This window comes from Oncorhynchus nerka, linkage group LG9b (genome assembly GCF_034236695.1).
Source record: "Oncorhynchus nerka isolate Pitt River linkage group LG9b, Oner_Uvic_2.0, whole genome shotgun sequence".
In the NCBI taxonomy this organism is placed as follows: domain Eukaryota; kingdom Metazoa; phylum Chordata; class Actinopteri; order Salmoniformes; family Salmonidae; genus Oncorhynchus; species Oncorhynchus nerka.
The window spans coordinates 42028225-42052545 of record NC_088424.1 but is presented as its reverse complement, the minus strand read 5'-3'; the positions used below and the strand labels follow the sequence as shown (position 1 = coordinate 42052545).

At 46.5% G+C, this 24321-nt stretch overlaps 1 protein-coding gene across 2 annotated transcripts in view; it reads right to left on the bottom strand.

Moving 5' to 3' along the window:
• LOC115114031 (kin of IRRE-like protein 1) overlaps positions 1-11932 on the bottom strand; it is a 98424-nt gene extending 86492 nt beyond the window's left edge. For both annotated transcript variants that reach the window (XM_065013717.1, XM_065013718.1), the window contains exon 1: positions 11539-11932. In XM_065013717.1, the coding sequence (XP_064869789.1) occupies positions 11539-11587 (49 nt within the window). In that variant the 5' untranslated portion in view covers positions 11588-11932. The remainder of the gene's footprint in view (positions 1-11538) is intronic.
• Between the last annotated feature and the right edge of the window lie 12389 nt (positions 11933-24321).

The window sequence follows — 24321 nt, the reverse complement described above, 5'->3', positions numbered from 1 at the left end:
CATGCAATAACATTCATATCGACCACACGGTGGCGCTATAACGGGCACACGTTTATATTTCTTGATCTGTTTGACTCAGAGTGCTATAATTTGGCACACATGCTCAGGGATATGACACCACTGGTCCGATTTTGATGAAACTTGGGTGAATGATGTGTCTTGCCATAGAGATCCAGAAGAAAAAAATTAACACTGATTACCCCAAGGGAAGACTACATGTTTACTCTTATTGTCGTCTATCCTGATACCACGTTACCCTGCCTTCATGTACACATCTACTTCAAATACTTCATACCCCTGCACATTGATCCCGTACTGGTACTCCCTGCATATAGCTCCATTATTGTACATTGTATTGTCCCCCACAATGAAATGGGAGAGGTGACTGTGGATCTCCTCTGTCCGTACGTTTGTATGTTCGTCACACGCAATATCTCAAACAGCACTGGCCCCGATTTTGATGAAACTTGGGTGAATAACGCGTCTTGCCATAGAAAACATTTACAAAATTACACGGATTGGCCCATGGCAGTAGCCTACAATAATTAACTGAATGTTGTTAGTCACACGCGATATTTAAATCGGCACTATCGGGGGGCTGCATGATTCGTGGGGGACGACAGGTTTATCGTTACCTTGTTTTTTTTGGATCTCACCCCTGCCTTGTTAGAAAACACAATTACTCATATTATGTAGAACATTCACACACCCACACACACGCACACATAGACACACACACACACACACACACACACACACACACACACACACACACACACACACACACACACACACGCACACATAGACACACACACACACGCACACATAGACACACACACACACGCACACACACACACACACACACACACACACACACACACACTGCCTGAGGTGTAAAGCCACCCTAATCCCCTCCACCAGAACAATGACACCCAAATCTCCTACAGGGACATCATCACCCAAATCACCCAAATCACCAGTTAATTTACCAAGGCTGCGTCCCATAGGAACTATATAGGGGACGCACGGCAAGAGAATGATGTTGATGATAATACTACCCTCTCCGCTAGACCGCTAGACCGCTACCCCGCTCCTCTACCCTATTCCGCTACTCCGCTACCCCACTCCGCTACTCCGCTACCCTACTCCTCTACCCTATTCCGCTACTCCACTACCTTACTCCTCTACCCCACTCCTCTACCCTATTCCGCTACTCCACTACCTTACTCCTCTACCCCACTCCTCTACCCTATTCCGCTACTCCGCTACTCCTCTACCCCACTCCTCTACCCTATTCCGCTACTCTGCTACCACACTCCTCTACCCCACTCCTCTACCCTATTCCGCTACTCCGCTACCACACTCCTCTACCCCACTCCGCTACCCCACTCCTTTACCCTATTCCGCTACTCCGCTACCCCACTCCTCTACCCCACTCCTTTACCCCACTCCGCTACCTTACTCCTTTACCCCACTCCACTACCTTACTCCTTTACCCCACTCCACTACCCCACTCCACTACCTTACTCCTTTACCCCACTCCACTACCTTACTCCTTTACCCCACTCCACAACCTTACTCCTCTACCCCACTCCTCTACCTTACTCCTCTACCCCACTCCTTTACCCCACTCCACAACCTTACTCCTCTACCCCACTCCTCTACCTTACTCCTTTACCCCACTCCACTACCCCACTCCACTACCTTACTCCTCTACCCCACTCCACTACCTTACTCCTTTACCCCACTCCTCTACCTTACTCCTCTACCCCACTCCTTTACCCCACTCCGCTACCTTACTCCTCTACCTTACTCCGCTACCTTACTCCTCTACCCCTCTCCGCTACCTTACTCCTCTACCCCTCTCCGCTACCTTACTCCTCTACCTTACTCCGCTACCCCGATTCCCGGGATCTCCCATACTTCAAATGTATGCATAAATGATTGTAAAGGCGCCCACATACTAGGTTCTGTTTGCTCCTAGCAGAACTTGGCTGGCTCAAGCAAATGTCTGTGGCTCACATACTCCCTTAAAAGACATTTGCTTGAAAAAAAAAGAAAAGGGTCAATATGACTGTTTTCCCTCTTGGTAACAACATAGCCAGCATATAAACTCAGCAAGAAAAGAAACGTCCTCTCACTGTCAACTGCGTTTATTTTCAGCAAACTTAACATGTGTAAATATTTGTATGAACATAACAAGATTGAACAACTGAGACATAAACTGAACAAGTTCCACAGACATGTGACTAACAGAAATGGAATAATGTGTCCCTGAACAAAGGGGGGGGGCAAAATCAAAAGTAACAGTCAGTATCTGGTGTGGCCACCTGCTGAATTAAGTATTAAGTCAGGATGAGCTTTAATCGGTGACATCACTCGCTCTGAGACCTTGAAGTAGTTGTTCCTTTTTCTCTGCAAGGGCTTTTGTGGAGCGATGGGTAACGATGCTTCGTGGGAGGCAGTTGTTGATGTGTGCAGAGGGGTCCCTGGTTCGAAGCTGAACTGTTACATGAGCACTGATGGAGGGATTGTGCGTTCCTGGTGTAACTCAGGCAGTTGTTGTTGCCATCCTGTACCTGTCCAGCAGGTGTGATGTTCGGATGTACCGATCCTGTGTATTTGTTGTTACACGTGGTCTGCCACTGCGAGGACGATCAGCTGTCCGTCCTGTCTCCTTGTAGCTCTGTCTTAGGCGTCTCACAGTACGAACATTGCAATTTATTGCCCTTGTCACATCTACAGTCCTCATGCCTCCTTGCAGCATGCCTAAAGCACGTTCACGCAGATGAGTAGAGACCCTGGGCATCTTTCTTTTGGTGTTTTTGAGAGTCAGTAGAAAGGCCTCTTTAGTGTCCTACGTTTTCTTAACTGTGACCTTAATTGCTTACCGTCTGTAATCTGTTTGTGTCTTAACGACCGTTCCACAGGTGCATGTTCATTAATTGTTCATGGTTCATTGAACAATCATGGGAAACAGTGTTTAACCTCATAGTCCGCCCAAACCCGTATGCGGTAGCGTAACTACAGCCTCAAGCTCATTACCATAACGCAACGTTAGCGATTTCTAAAAATCGCAAATGAAATGAAATAAATATGCCTGCTCTCAAGCTTATCCTTTTCTTAACAATCCTGTCGTCTCAGATTTTCAAAATATGCTTTAGAACCAGAGAAAATCAATAATTTGTGTAAGAGTGGTGATAGCTAGCTTAGCATTTAGCGTTAGCATTTAGCACGCAACATATTCACAAAAACCAGCCAAGGAATCAAATAAAATAATTTACCTTTGAAGAACTTCAGATGTTTCAATGAGGAGACTCTCAGTTACATAGCAGATGTCCAGTTTTTCCTGAAAGATTCTTGTGTAGGACACATCGTTCCCTTTTGTTACTATGCATTTGGCTACCGAAACTAACCGAAAATTCAGTCACCTACATGTCGAACTTTTTTCCGAATTAACTCCATAATATCGACTGAAACATGGAAAACGTTGTTTGAATCAATCCTGAAGGTGGTTTGTCATATATCTCTCCATTGAAAGCACCGTCCTTGTAGCCTGGTTTGTTCTGAGATTCGAATGGAAAAATACTGGGAGCTGAGTTTTGCGCACCAAATGCCACGCAGACACCAAGAGGGACACTTGGCAATTGTAGTCTCTTATGGTCAATCTTCCAATGATATGCCTACAAATACGTCACAATGCTGCAGAGACCTTGGGGAAACAAGACAAAGAGTCCGTTCATTCCTGTCGCATTCACAGCCATATAAGGCGATCATGGAAAACGTAGCCTCAGAAATCCTGTGCATTTCCTGGTCGGTCATACATCTTGGTTTTGCCCGAAGCATTTGTTCTAAGGGACTCACAGTGAAAATCTTTGCAGTTCTGGAAACGTAAGACTGTCTTCTTTCCAAAACTATCCATTCCAAGCATATTCGAGCATCTTTTCGTGACAAAATATTGCGCTTAAAACGGGCACGTCTTTTTATCCAAAAATGAAATACTGCCCCTAGAGTACTAACAGGTTAAACTCTTTACAATGAAGATCTGTGAAGTTATTTAGATTTTTATGAATTATCTTCGAAAAACAGGGTCCTGAAAAAGGGCCGTTTCTTTTTTTACGGAGTTTACTTCCATAAAATAGTCCAAATCAATCTAAGATAAATCAGGGAAATGTGTAACTGTAACTATTGTCATTGAATGACAACAATCACTTCATTGAAGAATCCCGTCCTTTGTTACCACTCCTACTAAAGATAGTACTGTTTATCAATCACCGATGAACTACGAATTGTACGAACAGCTCCACCAAACAAACTGGAGAACACCAAAACAAACAAAAACGCCACAGAATTGTGTCATAATATATCCCAATTGCCTCAATCTGGACTGGTTCTTTTGTGTGATGGAAAGAAGTGGCTCAAATGGCACTCTATTCCCTAATATGGTGCACTGGGCTCATAGTGCTCTGTTCAAAAATAGTGCCTTATAAAGGGAAAAGGTGCCATTTGGTGGCCGGCGTAATTGGTGGACTGTTGATGTGCCATGAAAGACCTATCACAAAGCCTGCCCTGAACAGACAAACACCACCATAGACAAATATGTATAGGCTGGAATTTAGATGTAAACACATGATTATTATTTTATGTTGTCATTTATCAATATGGAGTCATACATTAGAGATTTTTAGAGGAATCTTTGAATGGATTTCAAGTGTCAAAAAACGCCAGGTGAGCGTCATTGAATTGTTTTTCTCACAGACAACAAAGAGACAGAGGGGGAGAGAGACAGAGGGGGAGAGAGACAGAGGGAGGAGAGAGACAGAGGGGGAGAAAGACACAGGGGGAGAGAGACAGATGGGGGAGAAGACAGAGGGGAGAGAGACAGAGAGGGGAGAGAGACAGAGGGGGAGAAAGACAGAGGGGGAGAGAGACAGAGGGGGAGAGAGACAGAGGGGGAGAGAGACAGAGGGGGAGAAAGACAGAGGGGGAGAGAGACAGAGGGGGAGAGAGACAGAGGGGGAGAGAGACAGAGGGGGAGAGAGACAGATGGGGAGAAGACAGAGGGGGAGAGAGACAGAGAGGGGAGAGAGACAGAGGGGGGAGAGACAGAGGGGGAGAGAGACAGAGGGGGAGAGAGACAGAGGGGGAGAGCGACAGAGGGGAGAGCGACAGAGGGGGAGAGAGACAGAGGGGAGAGAGACAGAGGGAGGAGAGAGACAGAGAGGGAGAGAGACAGAGGGGGAGAGAGACAGAGGGGGAGAGAGACAGAGGGAGAGAGAGAGGGGGGAGAGAGACAGAGGGGGAGAGAGACAGAGGGGGGAGAGAGACAGAGGGAGAGAGACAGAGCGAAGGGAAGATAGAGAGATTTAGAAACTACCTCAACATCCTTCTCATCACGTGTCGTACTTGCTCTTTAGTCCTTTTTGTTGACATATACCCTCCAATGCTGATTGGTTTTGATGTCTGAATCCCTTTGAAAGAATTCCCTCAACAGGAGTGAAGAGACTGGGTAAGTTGATTCTCCCTCTCTCCTAAAAAGAAGTGGCTGATCTCTCCAACCTCTATCAAACACACACCACAAAAGAAAGAATGCGTCCCAAATGACACCCCATTCCCTATCTAGTGCACACTTTTCACCAGGGCCAACAGGGGTGCCAAAAGAGTTTAATTTGGGGACAAATCCAAAGCCACTTTAAGGGTAGGGTCTGGGTCTAATACTCATTCATGCATCCATGTCATCCATATCAAGAGGTGTAGTATTAGATTTGATTAGATTATATAAGATAACTTATTTGAATGGCTAGACATTTTTTTCTAAGCCATCACATGCTCTGTCTGGATTTGGACACCCACCTGCCCTGAAGCTTATGTCGTTCTATAGTCACCTAAATTACTAGTCAATCTATAATAGTGGGTTCCCAATGCCATTTTTAATTATTATCTCTCTCTCTTCAGTTTCTAACCTCTCTCCATGTCTGGGCCATGTCTCCATACACATGTCCCTCTCTGCCCCTGCTCTCTCTCTCTTCAGCTTCAAACCTCTCTCCATGTCTGGGCCATGTCTCCATACACATGTCCCTCTCTGCCCCTGCTCTCTCTCTCTCCAGCTTCAAATCTCTCTCCATGTCTGGGCCATGTCTCCATACACATGTCCCTCTCTGCCCCCTGCTCTCTCTCTCCAGCTTCAAATCTCTCTCCATGTCTGGGCCATGTCTCCATACACATGTCCCTCTGCCCCCTGCTCTCTCTCTCCAGCTTCAAATCTCTCTCCATGTCTGGGCCATGTCTCCATACACATGTCCCTCTCTGCCCCCTGCTCTCTCTCTCCAGCTTCAAATCTCTCTCCATGTCTGGGCCATGTCTCCATACACATGTCCCTCTGCCCCCTGCTCTCTCTCTCCAGCTTCAAACCTCTCTCCATGTCTGGGCCATGTCTCCATACACATGTCCCTCTGCCCTCTGCTCTCTCTCTCCAGCTTCAAACCTCTCTCCATGTCTGGGCCATGTCTCCATACACATGTCCCTCTCTGCCCCCTGCTCTCTCTCTCCAGCTTCAAACCTCTCTCCATGTCTGGGCCATGTCTCTCTGCCCCCTGCTCTCTCTCTCTTCAGCTTCAAATCTCTCTCCATGTCTGGGCCATGTCTCCATACACATGTCCCTCTGCCCCCTGCTCTCTCTCTCCAGCTTCAAACCTCTCTCCATGTCTGGGCCATGTCTCTCTGCCCCCTGCTCTCTCTCTCCAGCTTCAAACCTCTCTCCATGTCTGGGCCATGTCTCTCTGCCCCCTGCTCTCTCTCTCTTCAGCTTCAAACCTCTCTCCATGTCTGGGCCATGTCTCCATACACATGTCCCTCTCTGCCCCCTGCTCTCTCTCTCCAGCTTCAAACCTCTCTCCATGTCTGGGCCATGTCTCTCTGCCCCCTGCTCTCTCTCTCTTCAGCTTCAAACCTCTCTCCATGTCTGGGCCATGTCTCTCTGCCCCCTGCTCTCTCTCTCTTCAGCTTTAAACCTCTCTCCATGTCTGGGCCATGTCTCTCTGCCCCCTGCTCTCTCTCTCTCCAGTTTCTAACCTCTCTCCATGTCTGGGCCATGTCTCCATACACATGTCCCTCTGCCCCCTGCTCTCTCTCTCCAGCTTCAAACCTCTCTCCATGTCTGGGCCATGTCTCTCTGCCCCCTGCTCTCTCTCTCTTCAGCTTCAAACCTCTCTCCATGTCTGGGCCATGTCTCCATACACATGTCCCTCTCTGCCCCCTGCTCTCTCTCTCTCCAGCTTCAAACCTCTCTCCATGTCTGGGCCATGTCTCTCTGCCCCCTGCTCTCTCTCTCTTCAGCTTCAAACCTCTCTCCATGTCTGGGCCATGTCTCTCTGCCCCCTGCTCTCTCTCTCTTCAGCTTTAAACCTCTCTCCATGTCTGGGCCATGTCTCTCTGCCCCCTGCTCTCTCTCTCTCCAGTTTCTAACCTCTCTCCATGTCTGGGCCATGTCTCCATACACATGTCCCTCTCTGCCCCCTGCTCTCTCTCTATCCAGCTTCAATACTCTCTCCATGTCTGGGCCATGTCTCTCTGCCCCCTGCTCTCTCTCTCTTCAGCTTCAAACCTCTCTCCATGTCTGGGCCATGTCTCCATACACATGTCCCTCTCTGCCCCCTGCTCTCTCTCTCCAGCTTCAAACCTCTCTCCATGTCTGGGCCATGTCTCTCTGCCCCCTGCTCTCTCTCTCTTCAGCTTCAAACCTCTCTCCATGTCTGGGCCATGTCTCTCTGCCCCCTGCTCTCTCTCTCTTCAGCTTTAAACCTCTCTCCATGTCTGGGCCATGTCTCTCTGCCCCCTGCTCTCTCTCTCTCCAGTTTCTAACCTCTCTCCATGTCTGGGCCATGTCTCCATACACATGTCCCTCTCTGCCCCCTGCTCTCTCTCTCTCCAGCTTCAAACCTCTCTCCATGTCTGGGCCATGTCTCTCTGCCCCCTGCTCTCTCTCTCTTCAGCTTCAAACCTCTCTCCATGTCTGGGCCATGTCTCTCTGCCCCCTGCTCTCTCTCTCTTCAGCTTCAAACCTCTCTCCATGTCTGGGCCATGTCTCCATACACATGTCCCTCTCTGCCCCCTGCTCTCTCTCTCCAGCTTCAAACCTCTCTCCATGTCTGGGCCATGTCTCTCTGCCCCCTGCTCTCTCTCTCTTCAGCTTCAAACCTCTCTCCATGTCTGGGCCATGTCTCTCTGCCCCCTGCTCTCTCTCTCTTCAGCTTCAAACCTCTCTCCGTGTCAGGGCCATGTCTCCATACACATGTCCCTCTCTGCCCCCTGCTCTCTCTCTCCAGCTTCAAACCTCTCTCCATGTCAGGGCCATGTCTCTCTGCCCCCTTTCCCTCTCTCTAATTCAGCATGGCAGAATGGGGGAGATTGATGTGTGTCACTCGTAATTCCCCAACAGGCACCGTCAAATACGCAAACATCCTCACTTTTCACTCCCACATTGGCTCTCAACAACATATCCCCCCCAAAATTTTTAAACCTTTATTCAACTAGGCAAGTCAGTTAAGAACAAATTCTTATTTATAATGACAGCCTAGGAACAGTGGGTTAATTGCCTTTTTTGGGGAGCAGAACGACAGATTTTTACCTTGTCACCTCGGGGATTCAAACTAGTAACCTTACGGTTATTGGCCCAACGCTCTAAACACTAGGCTACCTGCCGCCCCGAAAGTCAGTTAAGAACAAATTCTTATTTGACAATGACGGCCTACCCCGGCCAAACCCGGACGACGCTGGGCCAATTGTGCGCCGCTCGCTGAGACTCACAATCAGGGCCGGTTGTGATACAGCCTGGAATCGATCCAGAGTGTCTGTAGTGACGCCTCTAGCACCGACATGCAGTACCTTAGACCGCTGAAACTCACAATCACGGCCGGTTGTGATACAGCCTGGAATCGATCCAGAGTGTCTGTAGTGACGCCTCTAGCACCGAGATGCAGTACCTTAGACCGCTGAAACTCACAATCACAGCCGGTTGTGATACAGCCTGGAATCGATCCAGAGTGTCTCTAGTGACGCCTCTAGCACCGACATGCAGTACCTTAGACCGCTGAAACTCACAATCACGGCCGGTTGTGATACAGCCTGGAATCGATCCAGAGTGTCTCTAGTGACGCCTCTAGCACCGACATGCAGTACCTTAGACCGCTGCGCCACTCGGGAGTCCCGTTTGGAATGTGACCAGTGGACATTTCTAGACTGTTGTTCTGAAAAACATTGTGTATCATATCAAGGGTTTTCATAAATGTAATTGTTGTTAGTGGAGTGCTTTACTAACGACTGCTTCCTGTCATGAAGATTATAGACTAGTTACGCAGGTGCACAGAAGAACTATAGGGCTCTGGTCAAATGTAGTGCATTATGTTAGGGAATAGGGTGCCATTTGGCATGCGACAATGACCATTTGACATTAGGGATTGAATTCACCATACTACTTCTGGTGATCATGAATTACTTCAATATGAGATAGAAGCAAACACGGCACTGACCAAAGCTGCAGGACATGTCTAGTTCTTTCTCTCTCTTTCTCTGTCAAAAATCTGCCTCTTTTCTGTGTCTAGTTCTTCCTCTCTCTTTCTCTGTCAAGAATCTGCCTCTTTTCTGTGTCTAGTTCTTCCTCTCTCTTTCTCTGTCAAAAATCTGCCTCTTTTCTGTGTCTAGTTCTGTCTCTCTCTTTCTCTGTCAAGAATCTGCCTCTTTTCTGTGTCTAGTTCTTCCTCTCTCTTTCTCTGTCAAAAATCTGCCTCTTTTCTGTGTCTAGTTCTGTCTCTCTCTTTCTCTGTCAAGAATCTGCCTCTTTTCTGTGTCTAGTTCTTCCTCTCTCTTTCTCTGTCAACCCTATGTTCCCTTCCTCTTATTGTAGCAGAGCTGTAAAACGGTAAAAGAAAGAAGCCTACTCTGTCTTATAAGGAGGTTTGTCAACAGTGTATGTGATGGGTATGGCTATTGGTAATGGCGTCATAACGGAATGAAGCTGTATGAATGGCTGATGTAATAGATGTATTATACTGCTGTTGTATCAGCACAGAACATGACTGGCGCCAGGACTCTCAGGTGCAGAGCCAGGTATGCCCTGTGCTCCAGCACACAGGAGGGAGATCTCCTCAGCAACCGGTGATGAGCAGCGCGCGTAGCTGCTCCACGTGAAAACCAACGGCACAGGCACGAGAGAACAATTGTCCATAATCAAACAGGTCCCCTTTTTTCCGCTAACGGAACCGATCCTCACGCACAACAATTAATCAAAGCCTTATTTGGAGCAGCTATCGCGTGCCATAACGTTTCGTTAGACACGAAATAGTGTTGGACAAAGTGGACAGAGATGATCAATCAATCCCTGTGCCGCAGTAAAATCATAATAGCTATCAGTTTTACATGTTTACCTTATATGTGAAGGTAAAATAGGCTATTTGCCTACATTCCGCGTACCTTCTTTAGACAAGCGAGTGCACCCCCCCCTCGGTTCTCTGTCTGAGATCTGTGCTAAATAATCACGCGCACTGGCACACGATCAGCACGAGACTACCTACATGCAACTCAATATAACCTACTTTGAAATGTGTAGAAATTATAATGGACCTTCATTTACACAGTTTATTGACTGTGTCCAGCTCGCTAATAATCACCGAAATGAACGAGATAGTCAGAACCATCGAAAATTCCAAAAACGATGGATAGAGGACATTTGTTTGCTCATTTTGACGGCAAGAAATATATAACCAATTTTCAGTTCTGCACCCTGCAATGAGTGACACCCCCGCACTAGAGAGATACATAGTTGTCTTGGTTGTTGATATTGATCTGGTTGGTGACTGTTATGTTTTAGTCGAGCTGGAGTTTCCCTGTTTTCCCTTGTTCTGTTCCTTCAGCCATTCACTCGTCAATGTTTCTCTCTCTCTGGCACAACATGCGCAGTGAGTCAATTATATTATGTGTGTAGGACTATCATATTTCTCCCGTGATAAAGAGCTATAGCCTAGTGTTATAAACTAGACGTTAGTTGTGTGAATGATTTCGGTTAATGCAATACAAAGGTCATATCAGACCAATAACCAACATGCAGCTGCTGTCTGTCTCGGTTCTCTCTCTCTCTCTGAGCGCCTGATAGGGGCTGCACGAACAATCGTTTTAAGTGTGGAAATATGAACCAAATGTCACTAGGCTATATGGTCTGCATTTTAATTCTCAGTTTCTTTCAACATGTTTTCCGGGAGACCACGAATAATGCCTCCGTTCCCATCAAAACCTTCAGCTCAATAATCCTATTCCAGTATTCATTCTGCACAAACTCGTGAAGAACTTCAAACCTATCTAAATCTAAATCTAAAATCTAAAACGTGGAATGTGATACACACATAGTATTCAGTGGACAGAGGTAGAGTACGGAAAGACTGATGAGGTATTGATACATACAAACTTTTACTATTTTGCTCCCACTGGAAATAACCAGAATGTATACACATCCAGATGACCACATCACCTGGGTTCACTTTTCCTCACCTTTGTCAAAACTGATACCCAAAGTTATTATCCACAACAACATCAGCATGATTCAGCCGAGTGCATTCGAATTCCTCCCCTCGGCAAGGTCCGTTAGACTTCTGCTCTGCAGAGACACCATCAATTCCCCTAGAAATAGCCTAGTTTACGCGTCAATAACGGAAATAATTAGCAATCTTTTGGTTGATTGTCAATTGCAGCGGTTTGTTTCGTCTCCGGTCCGTGTCCCTCCTTGGCTTTTACTTGTTTTGTGCTTCAAATCTATCCCCACTTTCTTCAGATTTCCTTCCCTTCGTTCTCAGTCTCTTTTCTCTGGCTGCATGCACAGCCGTACACACATTACAGAGTGAATTCCTCTCTCTTCTTCTCGCTGCCGCTCTCTACAGAATCACCACAGAACGTACCCAAAGCCTAGACTAGGCTTCTCCAAATCACATCTTTTTACTCCGCAAACGGATAAGTGTGCTCTATGACTGCAGGAGGCGACATGGGGAACTGCACCCTTGTACACACCATCAGTTATTCTCTTACATGAAAGTCCTTTGTTGCGCCGTGCCTCTCTACCAGTTAATCATTGTCTGTTTGCCGTCAGGGATACCTGCCTCATAGACCTATGTGCTTTTCACCGCGTAATGTAGTGCTGCGTAGTAAAATATGACATGTAGACCTAACAGGGATGAGGTTATAACATTACTAAAAAGGAACTATAATCAGTACAGTTTACATTCTTAAAAACAGCTTACATTTTGGATTACTGCTTCTAATAGCAAGACGTGGGTTGCAAGTGTCTGCCTCAAACACATGGAAATGGCAGATTTAAACATTTTAAAAATCTGTGCTGAGCCACATTACTAAGAAGTCACCTTTCAGTGGCAATGGAAGCTTTTCCATCTGTTCTAATTTATTTTGAAATCTACAAAACTGCTTTTTTCCTTTTCACGGAACACTTTTTTTTCTCCAAAAATGCCAGACCTCCACATACTGAGAACTGAATCCTCCCACATACTGAGAACTGAATCCTCCCACATACTGAAAACTGAATCCTCCCACATACTGAAAACTGAATCCTCCCACATACTGAAAACTGAATCCTCCCACATACTGAGAACTGAACCCTCCCACATACTGAGAACTGAACCCTCCCACATACTGAGAACTGAACCCTCCCACATACTGAGAACTGAATCAACCCACATACTGAGAACAGAATCCTCCCACATACTGAGAACTGAATCCTCCCACATACTGAGAACTGAATCCTCCCACATTTCATCAGAAATGTTGTGTCACAGGAACATGTTTGATTATCCTGTTCAGTTCAGAGAGACAGAGGGAAAGATAGAGAGAGAGAGAGAGAGAGAGAGACAACGGGAGAGAGAGAGAGAGAGAGAGAGAGAAAGACAAAGGGAGAGAGAGAGAGATGAAGGGAGAGAGAGACAGATGAAGGGAGAGAAAGACAGGGGAAGATAGAGGGGGTAGAGGGAGAGAAACAAAGGCAGAGAAAGACAGGGAGGGAGAGAGACGGAGAGAGAGAGACAGAGGGAGAGCGAGATGGAGGGAGAGAGAAAGAGACAGAGGGAGGGATGGAGAGAGAGGAAGGGAGGGAGAGAGAGAGTTGAAGGGAGCGTGAGAGAGATGAAGGGAGAGAGAGATAGAGAGACAAAGGGAAAGGTAGAGACCGAGAGAAACAGAGGGGGAGAGAGAGAGACAGAGATTGAGAGTGAGATGGAGGGAGAGAGAGAGAGAGATGAAGGAAGATAGAGAGGGAGATATTGAGTTAGAGATGGAGGGAGAGAGAGACGGAGGAAGATAGAGAGGGAGATATTGAGTTAGAGATGGAGGGAGAGAGAGACGGAGGAAGATAGAGAGGGGTAGCGGGAGAGAAAGAGGGAGAGGGAGAGAGAGACACAGACGAAGGGAGAGAGAGAGAGAGAGATGAAGGGAGAGAGAGACAGAGGGAGGGATGGTGAGAGATGACGGAAGATAGAGAGGGAGAGATTGAGATAGAGATGGAGGGAGAGAGAGACGGAGGAAGACAAAGGAAGATAGAGAGGGGTAGAGGGAGAGAAAGAGAGAGGGAGAGAGAGACAGACGAAGGGAGAGAAAGACAGAGGGAGGGAGAGATGGAGGGAAAGAGAGAGAGACAGAGGGAGGGATGGAGAGAGAGAGACATAGTGAGAAAAAGACAGGAAGATAGAGAGGGGTAGAGGGAGAGATGGAGATGGAAGGAGAGCGAGAGAGACAGAGGGAGAGAGAAGCTGCACTTCCTAACCTCCTGCCCAATGTATGACCATATTATAGACACATATTTCCCTCAGATTACACAGATCCACAAAGAATTCGAAAACAAATCCAATTTCGATAAACTCCCATATCTACTGGGTGAAATTCCACAGTGTGCCATCACAGCAACTTCTGTATGTGTAATGTTTACTGTTAATTTTTATTGTTTATTTCACTTTATATATTCACTTAATATATTATCTACCTCACTTGCTTTGGCAATGTTAACACATGTTTCCCATGCCAATAAAGCCCTTGAATTGAAATGAATTGAGATAGAGACGGAGGGAAAGAGAGAGAGACAGAGGGAGAAAGAGAGATGGAGGGAGAAAGAGAGACAGAGGGAGAGAGAGAGATGGATGGAGAGAGAGAGACGAAGGGAGAGAGAGAGAGAGAGAGAGGGAGAGAGAGAGACAAAGGGAGAGAGATAGAATGAGAAAGAGAGAGGGGGAGAGATAGAGACAGAGGGAGAGAGAGACGGAGGAAGACATAGAGGAAGATAGAGAGGAGTAGAGACAGAAAGACAGGTGAAGGGAGAGAGAGACGGAGGGAGAGAGAGACGGAGGAAGACATAGAGGAAGATAGAGAGGAGTAGAGACAGAAAGACAGGTGAAGGGAGAGAGAGACGGAGGAAGAGAGAGACGGAGGAAGACATAGAGGAAGATAGAGAGGAGTAGAGACAGAAAGACAGGTGAAGGGAGAGAGAGACGGAGGAAGAGAGAGACGGAGGAAGACATAGAGGAAGATAGAGAGGAGTAGAGACAGAAAGACAGGTGAAGGGAGAGAGAGACAGAGGGAGAGAGAGACGGAGGAAGAGAGAGACGGAGGAAGACATAGAGGAAGATAGAGAGGAGTAGAGACAGAAAGACAGGTGAAGGGAGAGAGAGACAGAGGGAGAGAGAGACGGAGGAAGAGAGAGACGGAGGAAGACATAGAGGAAGATAGAGAGGAGTAGAGACAGAAAGACAGGTGAAGGGAGAGAGAGACGGAGGGAGAGAGAGACGGAGGAAGACATAGAGGAAGATAGAGAGGAGTAGAGACAGAAAGACAGGTGAAGGGAGAGAGAGACAGAGGGAGAGAGAGACGGAGGAAGAGAGAGACGGAGGAAGACATAGAGGAAGATAGAGAGGAGTAGAGACAGAAAGACAGGTGAAGGGAGAGAGAGACGGAGGGAGAGAGAGACGGAGGAAGAGAGAGACGGAGGAAGACATAGAGGAAGATAGAGAGGAGTAGAGACAGAAAGACAGGTGAAGGGAGAGAGAGACGGAGGAAGAGAGAGACGGAGGAAGATAAAGAGGGATAGACACAGAGAGACAAAGACGGAGGGAGAGAACGACAGAGAGAGATAGAGAGGGGTAGAGGGAGAGATAGAGGTGGAGGGAGAGAGAGAGATAGAGAGGGGTAGAGGGAGAGATAGAGGTGGAGGGAGAGAGAGAGAGACTGAGGGAGAGAGACAGAGGGAGAGATAGAGGTGGAGGGAGAGAGAGAGAGACTGAAGGAGAGAGGGACAGAGGAAGATAGAGAGGGGTAGAGGGAGAGATAGAGGTGGAGGGAGAGAGAGACTGAGGGAGAGAGACAGAGGAAGAGATAGAGGTGGAGGGAGAGAGAGACAGAGAAAGATAGAGAGGGGTAGAGGGAGAGATAGAGGTGGAGGGAGAGAGAGAGAGACTGAGGGAGAGAGACAGAGGGAGAGATAGAGGTGGAGGGAGAGAGAGAGAGAGAGACTGAAGGAGAGAGAGACAGAGGAAGATAGAGAGGGGTAGAGGGAGAGATAGAGGTGGAGGGAGAGAGAGAGAGACTGAAGGAGAGAGAGACAGAGGAAGATAGAGAGGGTTGGAGGGAGAGATAGAGATGGAGGGAGAGAGAGACTGAGGGAGAGAGACAGAGGAAGAGATAGAGGTGGAGGGAGAGAGAGACAGAGAAAGATAGAGAGGGGTAGAGAGAGAGATAGAGGTGGAGGGAGAGAGAGACTGAGGGAGAGAGAGACAGAGAAAGATAGAGAGGGGTAGAGGGAGAGAGAGGTGGAGGGAGAGAGAGAGAGACTGAAGGAGAGAGAGACAGAGGAAGATAGAGAGGGTTGGAGGGAGAGATAGAGATGGAGGGAGAGAGAGACTGAGGGAGAGAGACAGAGGAAGAGATAGAGGTGGAGGGAGAGAGAGACAGGAAGATAGAGAGGGGTAGAGGGAGAGATAGAGGTGGAGGGAGAGAGAGACTGAGGTAGAGAGAGACAGAGAAAGATAGAGAGGGGTAGAGGGAGAGATATAGGTGGAGGGAGAGAGACTGAAGGAGGGAGAGATAGAGGTGGAGGGAGAGAGAGACTGAGGGAGAGAGAGACAGAGGAAGATGTAGAGGGAGAGATAAGTATGGAGGGAGAGAGAGAGACAGAGGGAGAGAGAGGTGGAGGGAGAGAGAGCGATGGAGGGAGAGAGAGACAGAGGAAGATAGAGAGGGGTAGAAGGAGAGAAATACAGAGAGAAATAGAGGTGGTTTCAGTGAGCACCAATGAGCGTCCCTAGGTGGGAGCTTTAACGAACAACACTGCCCTCTGTTGGTTCATTTTCTACATTACATACATGGCAATACACTGACTCAACATGCAATACACCTACTCTACATGCAATACACCTACTCTACATGCAATACACCTACTATACATGCAATACACCTACTCTACATGCAATACACTGACTCAACATGCAATACACCTACTCTACATGCAATACACCTACTCTACATGCAATACACTGACTCAACATGCAATACACCTACTATACATGCAATACACCTACTCTACATGCAATACACTGACTCAACATGCAATACACCTACTCTACATGCAATACTCCTACTCTACATGCAATACACTGACTATACATGCAATACACTGACTATACATGCAATACACTGACTATACATGCAATACACTGACTATACATGCAATACACTGACTATACATGCAATACATTGGAATGAGTAGGAGGCAAACTCATCCATACAAGACATTGGCATGAGTAGGTAAAATAATACAATACATTGGCATGTGTATGTACAGTAGGCCCATTCATGCAATACCTACCTAGATGTACATATCTACCTCAATTGCCTTGTACCCCTGCACATCGACTGGGTGCTGGTACCCCGTGTATATAGCCAAGTTATCATTATTCATCAAATCAAATCAAATCTTGTTGGTCACATACACATGGTTAGCAGATGTTAATGCGAGTGTAGTGAAATACTTGTGCTTCTAGTTCCGACAGTGCAGTAATATCTAACAAGTAATCTAACAATTTCACAACAACTACCTGATACACACAAGTGTAAAGGAATGAATAAGAATATGTACAAATAAGTATATGGACGAGCGATGGCCGAACGGCATAGGCAAGATGCAGTAGATGGTATAGAGTACATGATATACATATGAGATGAGTAATGTAGGGTATGTAAACATTATATAAAGTGCCATTGTTTAAAGTGACTGGTGATACATTTATTACATCCAATTATTAATTATTAAAGTGTTTAGAGATTGAGTCAGTATGTTGGCAGCAGCCACTCAATGTTAGTGATGGCTGTTTAACAGTCTGATGGCCTTGAGATGGAAGCTGTTTTTCAGTCTCTCGGTCCCAGCTTTGATGCACCTGTACTGACCTCGCCTTCTGGATGATAGCGGGGTGAACAGGTAGTGGCTCGGGTGGTTGTTGTCCTTGATGATCTTTTTGGCCTTCCTGTGACATCGTGTGCTGTAGGTGTCCTGGAGGGCAGGTAGTTTGCACCTGGTGATGCGTTGTGCAGACCGCCCCACCTTCTGGAGAGCCCTGCGGTTGCTGGCGATGCAGTTGCCGTACCAGGCGGTGATACAGCCCGACAGGATGCTCTCAATTGTGCACATTTAAAAGTTGGGCTGAGCATGCACCCTTGTAGGACCCCCTGTGTTGAAGATCAGCGTAGTGGAGATGTTGTTTCTTACCCTCACCACCTGGGGGTGGCCCGTCAGAAAGTCCTGGACCCAGTTGCACAGGGCGGGGTCGAGACCCTGGGTCTCGAGCTTAATGACAAGTTTGGAGGGTACTATGGTGTTAAATGCTGAGCTGTGATCGATGAACAGCATTCTTACATAGGTATTCCTCTTGTCCATATGGGTTAGGGCAGTGTGCAGTGTGGTTGAGATTGCATCGTCTGTGGACCTATTGGGGCGGTAAGCAAATTGGAGTGGGTCTAGGGTGTCAGGTAGGGTGGAGGTGATATGAACCTTGACTAGTCTCTCAAAGCACTTCATGATGATGGAAGTGAGGGGCGATAGTTGTGTATTTATTCCTCGTGTTAATGTGTCTATTATTTCAATTTTTTTCTCTCTGCATTGTTGGGAATGTCCCATAAGTAAGCATTTCACTGTTAAAGACCATTTTTGCTTGATCAGAAAATGTGATCGGGGACTTCGTATGGAGGGTGTGATGAAATTACGGAGGCTAAATCAAGCATCGCTGTGTGCCTCTCAAATTCTGTAACAATGTGGAGTGCTCAGTATAGCTCCGCATTGACATGATTGGTTGACGGTTGGTGGGGGGGCAGGTCCTGTATAAACACAAACTCACTTCTTTGACAACTTCACAACAGGTCTGCTCTGCTCTTCCTTCACAACAGTCTGCTCTTCCTTCACAACAGTCTGCTCTTCCTTCACAACAGTCTGCTCTTCCTTCACAACAGGTCTGCTCTGCCCTTCCTTCACAACAGGTCTGCTCTGCCCTTCCTTCACAACAGTCTGCTCTTCCTTCACAACCGTCTGCTCTTCCTTCACAACAGTCTGCTCTTCCTTCACAACAGTCTGCTCTTCCTTCACAACATTCTGCTCTTCCTTCACAACAGTCTGCTCTTCCTTCACAACAGGTCTGCTCTTCCTTCACAACAGTCTGCTATTCCTTCACAACAGGTCTGCTCTTCCTTCACAACAGGTCTGCTCTGCCCTTCCTTCACAACAGTCTGCTCTTCCTTCACAACAGTCTGCTCTTCCTTCGCAGCAGTCTGCTCTTTCTTCACAACAGTCTGCCCTTCCTTTACAACAGGTCTGCTCTGCTCTTCCTTCACAACAGGTCTGCTCTGCTCTTCCTTCACAGCAGTCTGCTCTGCTCTTCCTTCACAACAGTCTGCTCTGCTCTTCCTTCACAAAAGTCTGCTCGTCCTTCACAACAGTCTGCTCTTCCTTCACAACAGTCTGCTCTGCTCTTCCTTTACAACAGGTCTGCTCTGCTCTTCCTTCACAGCAGTCTGCTCTGCTCTTCCTTCACAACAGTCTGCTCTGCTCTTCCTTCACAACAGTCTGCTTTTCCTTCACAACAGTCTGCTCTGCTCTTCCTTCGCAGTAGTCTGCTCTTTCTTCACAACAGTCTGCTATTCCTTCACAACAGTCTGCTCTTCCTTCACAACAGTCTGCTCTTCCTTCACCACAGTCTGCTCTTCCTTCGCAGCAGTCTGCTCTTCCTTCACAACAGTCTGCCCTTCCTTTACAACATGTCTGCTCTGCTCTTCCTTCACAATAGTCTGCTCTGCTCTTCCTTCACAATAGTCTGCTCTGCTCTTCCTTCACAACAGGTCTGCTCTGCTCTTCCTTCACAGCAGTCTGCTCTGCTCTTCCTTTACAACAGGTCTGCTCTGCTCTTCCTTCACAACAGGTCTGCTCTGCTCTTCCTTCACAACAGTCTGCTCTTCCTTCACAACAGTCTGCTCTTCCTTCACAACAGGTCTGCTCTGCTCTTCCTTCACAACAGTCTGCTCTGCTCTTCCTTCACAACAGGTCTGCTCTGCTCTTCCTTCACAACAGTCTGCTCTTCCTTCACAACAGTCTGCTCTTCCTTCACAACAGGTCTGCTCTGCCCTTCCTTCACAACAGTCTGCTCTTCCTTCACAACAGTCTGCTCTTCCTTCACAACAGTCTGCTCTGCTCTTCCTTCACAACAGTCTGCTCTTCCTTCATAACAGTCTGCCCTTCCTTTACAACAGGTCTGCTCTGCTCTTCCTTCACAACAGGTCTGCTGTTTCCTTCCTTCACAACATGTCTGCTCTTCCTTCACAACAGTCTGCTCTGCTCTTCCTTCACAACAGTCTGCTCTGCTCTTCCTTCACAACAGGTCTGCTCTGCCCTTCCTTCACAACAGTCTGCTCTTCCTTCACAACAGTCTGCTCTGCTCTTCCTTCACAACAGGTCTGCTCTGCTCTTCCTTCACAACAGTCTGCTCTTCCTTCACAACAGTCTGCTCTGCTCTTCCTTCACAACAGGTCTGCTCTTCCTTCACAACAGGTCTGCTCTGCTCTGCAAAGCGCAAAAGTAGGCCAATGTTTGCTCTGACTTCAGCAGAGGCCGCATGGCAGTAAATGCTGTACAGCCTCTGTAGACAGCAGATTGAACATGCAGAGCCTTTTAGTCTACAACTGTTGTTTACCAAGCATGTGACACATTCCATTTGGTTAGATTGTATACATATTTGGGAGTCAGACTATATCACATCAGTGTTGTTCAGGTGAATATCCATTCTGAAACCAAGGAGACAAAATGTACATGTGTAATCAATGGTGATGATGATATGAGCTTACAAATAACATTTGAATGCAAAATGATTGTGACAGCCAGTGGTTACTATAACAACAAGTGTGAGAGGAGGTATAGTAGATAATAATGACAACAACAGGAAGTTAACCCAAATGCATGTTTATTTGAAGTCAACAACTGAATCGGTATAGTAACAAAAAAGCTAATACTGTATGAACAGATTAGAACAGCCAACGGAGACGGAACTCAGCATTATGACATCATCACCATAGTGCAGTCAGGCCTTGATGACATCATTAGCTGTAGTACACATTAGGTAACGTCCATCACAGCACTGTTCCCATGTGATATGGATAGTTATTCAAAAGGAAGACTTATCATCCGAAAAGAACACTAAGAAAATAGACTCCTCATTAAAACAATAACATTGGTGGAAAATAACACAGATAGTGTCCACGTCCCTAAAAGGAACCTTATTTGCTACATAGTGCACTAGGAAGTACTATGGGTCCAGGTCAAACGTAGGGCGCTATATAGTGACTAGGGTTCCTTTTGGGATGCATCTAGTGTCTCCAGAGTCTGTTTGGGTCTATCATTATACATACCTTACACTCATACACACACACACGCAAACACACTGTAGTCACAGACCACATGTACCCCATGCATATGTGTGTGTGTGTGTGTGTGTGTGTGTGTGTGTGTGTGTGTGTGTGTGTGTGTGTGTGTGTGTGTGTGTGTGTGTGTGTGTGTGTGTGTGTGTGTGTATCAGTGTGCTTGTAAGAATAACAGGTAAAGGCAACACTATATAGCCTACATGAAATGATATAAAAATGTCAGACTGTCAAAACAATAAGCCAAAGCTGTCCTCTAACCTTTCAGTGTTGAATATCTATTCAGGAAAAAAATAAAAAATAAAAATTGAATTGAAAGTAATACATTTAAAAGTATGCACACCTTCCTTAAAAAAAAAAACATCAACATAAAAATATATTCCTTAACATTCTACAAAAGAAGAAGAGAGAGGAGGGGAGAGAGAGTTCCCCCACTACTGGTACAGGAGAGAGTTCCCTCCACTACTGGTACAGGAGAGAGAGTTCCCCCACTACTGGTACAGGAGAGAGAGTTCCCTCCACTACTGGTACAGGAGAGAGAGTTCCCCCACTACTGGTACAGGAGAGAGTTCCCCCAACTACTGTTACAGGAGAGAGTTCCCCCACTACTGGTACAGAAGAGAGTTCCCCAACTACTGTTACAGGAGAGAGTTCCCCCACTACTGGTACAGAAGAGAGAGTTCCCCCACTACTGGTACAGGAGAGAGAGTTCCCCCACTACTGGTACAGGAGAGAGTTCCCTCCACTACTGGTACAGGAGAGAGAGTTCCCCCACTACTGGTACAGGAGAGAGAGTTCCCTCCACTACTGGTACAGGAGAGAGAGTTCCCCCACTACTGGTACAGGAGAGAGAGTTCCCCCACTACTGGTACAGGAGAGAGTTCCCTCCACTACTGGTACAGGAGAGAGAGTTCCCCCACTACTGGTACAGGAGAGAGAGTTCCCTCCACTACTGGTACAGGAGAGAGAGTTCCCCCACTACTGGTACAGGAGAGAGTTCCCCCAACTACTGTTACAGGAGAGAGTTCCCCCAACTACTGTTACAGGAGAGAGTTCCCCCACTACTGGTACAGAAGAGAGTTCCCCAACTACTGTTACAGGAGAGAGTTCCCCCACTACTGGTACAGGAGAGAGTTCCCTCCACTACTGGTACAGAAGAGAGAGTTCCCCCACTACTGGTACAGGAGAGAGTTCCCCGACTACTGGTACAGGAGAGAGAGTTCCCCCCACTACTGGTACAGGAGAGAGAGTTCCCCCACTACTGGTACAGGAGAGAGTTCCCCCCACTACTGGTACAGGAGAGAGTTCCCCCACTACGGGTACAGGAGAGAGAGTTCCCCCACTACTGGTACAAGAGAAAGTTCCCCCACTACTGGTACAGGAGAGAGTTCCCCCAATACTGGTACAGGAGAGAAAGTTCCCCCACTACTGGTACAGGAGAGAAAGTTCCCCCACTACTGGTACAGGAGAGAAAGTTCCCTCCACTACTGGTACAGGAGAGAAAGTTCCCTCCACTACTGGTAGAGGAGAGAAAGTTCCCTCCACTACTGGTACAGGAGAGAGAGTTCCCCCACTACTGTTACAGGAGAGAGTTCACCCCACTACTGGTACAGGAGAGAGAGTTCCCCCACTACTGGTACAGGAGAGAGTTCCCCCCACTACTGGTACAGGAGAGAGAGTTCCCCCACTACTGGTACAGGAGAGAGAGAGTTCCCCCACTACTGGTACAGGAGAGAGAGAGTTCCCCCACTACTGGTACAGGAGAGAGAGAGTTCCCCCACTACTGGTACAGAAGAAAGAGCAGAGATGTGGAGAGACATGAGGTTTTGTCCGAATACCCATAGTAGACCGTTTGAGTATGCGGAAAAAAAGTTTAATAGTATGCGACATTTGGAAAAAATTAAGTGCCAGGATGTCATACTCATTTCGTTTTTGACAACAGCTGATCAGTTAGATATGGGGAGGAGTTACCTACAGACATCAACAAATAGCGGGACAGTACTTAATCGCACATGAGGCATTCTCAGTATGTGAAAATGTATTATATAGTAGCCTATGTGCGTTTGTCTGAAAATCGAGTATGGTTTAAATACCAGGATGTTTGTCTCATTTCGGGTCTTCATCTAGTAGAATTCGATGCACACTTCCACAATCCATTAGAAGAGGAGAGCTGCCAGTGATAGTACACTTCCAGTAGCCAAACCACACAACTAGGCTACTTAATATGGGAAGATGCCAAATAGCGAGTCAGCACCTGAGACTCGGGATGTGGCTGCGTTATTGATGTTATGTTAATCAGGCCTTTTGATTTTAAGATGGGGATTGTTTTAGATCTGTAGGTTAGGCTACCTATTTCATTATTTAATTTACGGATCAAGCCTTAGCAGTCATTCTGATCTCGTTCCTAATGATCGGTGCTTTAGTTCATTTTGTTGCTGTTCAGCGGTTCTGAATTTTGTCCACGTGTTTCTGTGCAGTAGCCTTTTTGATTTGAACATTTTAAAAGTATTGGTGTGTGTACTAGGCTATTTGATAGAATTGATTTATGTTACAGCACTTTGGTTTCACTAGAAATATGTTGAAATTGAATAAATAATGTGTTTCTGTCTTCAGTCCTGTTTAAATAGGACAGATGGGCTGTACTAGATTACGTGGAATGTGATAGTCTGTCTGTAACCAGCCTGACTCCATTCCTATTCTATTCAGAGTATAGAAAATGTACTCAAATTGTAAATTAGCTATTATCAGGTTGGCTAATGTCGTGCATGTCTGTTGAATTTGGAAAAATCCACCTACACTCAGTCAGTGTGCCCCTGACTATCTGTAAATAAATACATTAAATGGTGTCGTCTGGTTTGCTTAATGTAAGGAATTTGACATTATTTATACTTTTACTTCTCATACTTACTATATTTTAGCAATTACATTTACTTTTGGTACTTAAGTATATTTAAAACCAAATACTTTTAGACTTTTACAAAAGTAGTATTTTACTGAGTGAGTTTCACATGTTCTATTAAGGTATCTGATACTTTTACTCAAGTATGACAATTAAATACTTTTTCTATCACTGGTACGCGACGATGAGTACATATTATGCAGTTTAAGTACGTACACTAGAATGGGTATTCAGACAGGGCCAGGGTCGTCCAAAGCAAGTAGAACAGAGTGGCTCGTCACTGACATCTGGTGGCAGAACGCTGTAACTGCACACAGATGCAACGAGTTCTAGTGCGTTGTGTTCTAAAATATAATAGATTTCTGTAGACAAAGAGAATAGGACAAGCCATCAAACACCTCCATCAGTCTGTTGGATGTCTCATATAGGGGCTAGTCAAC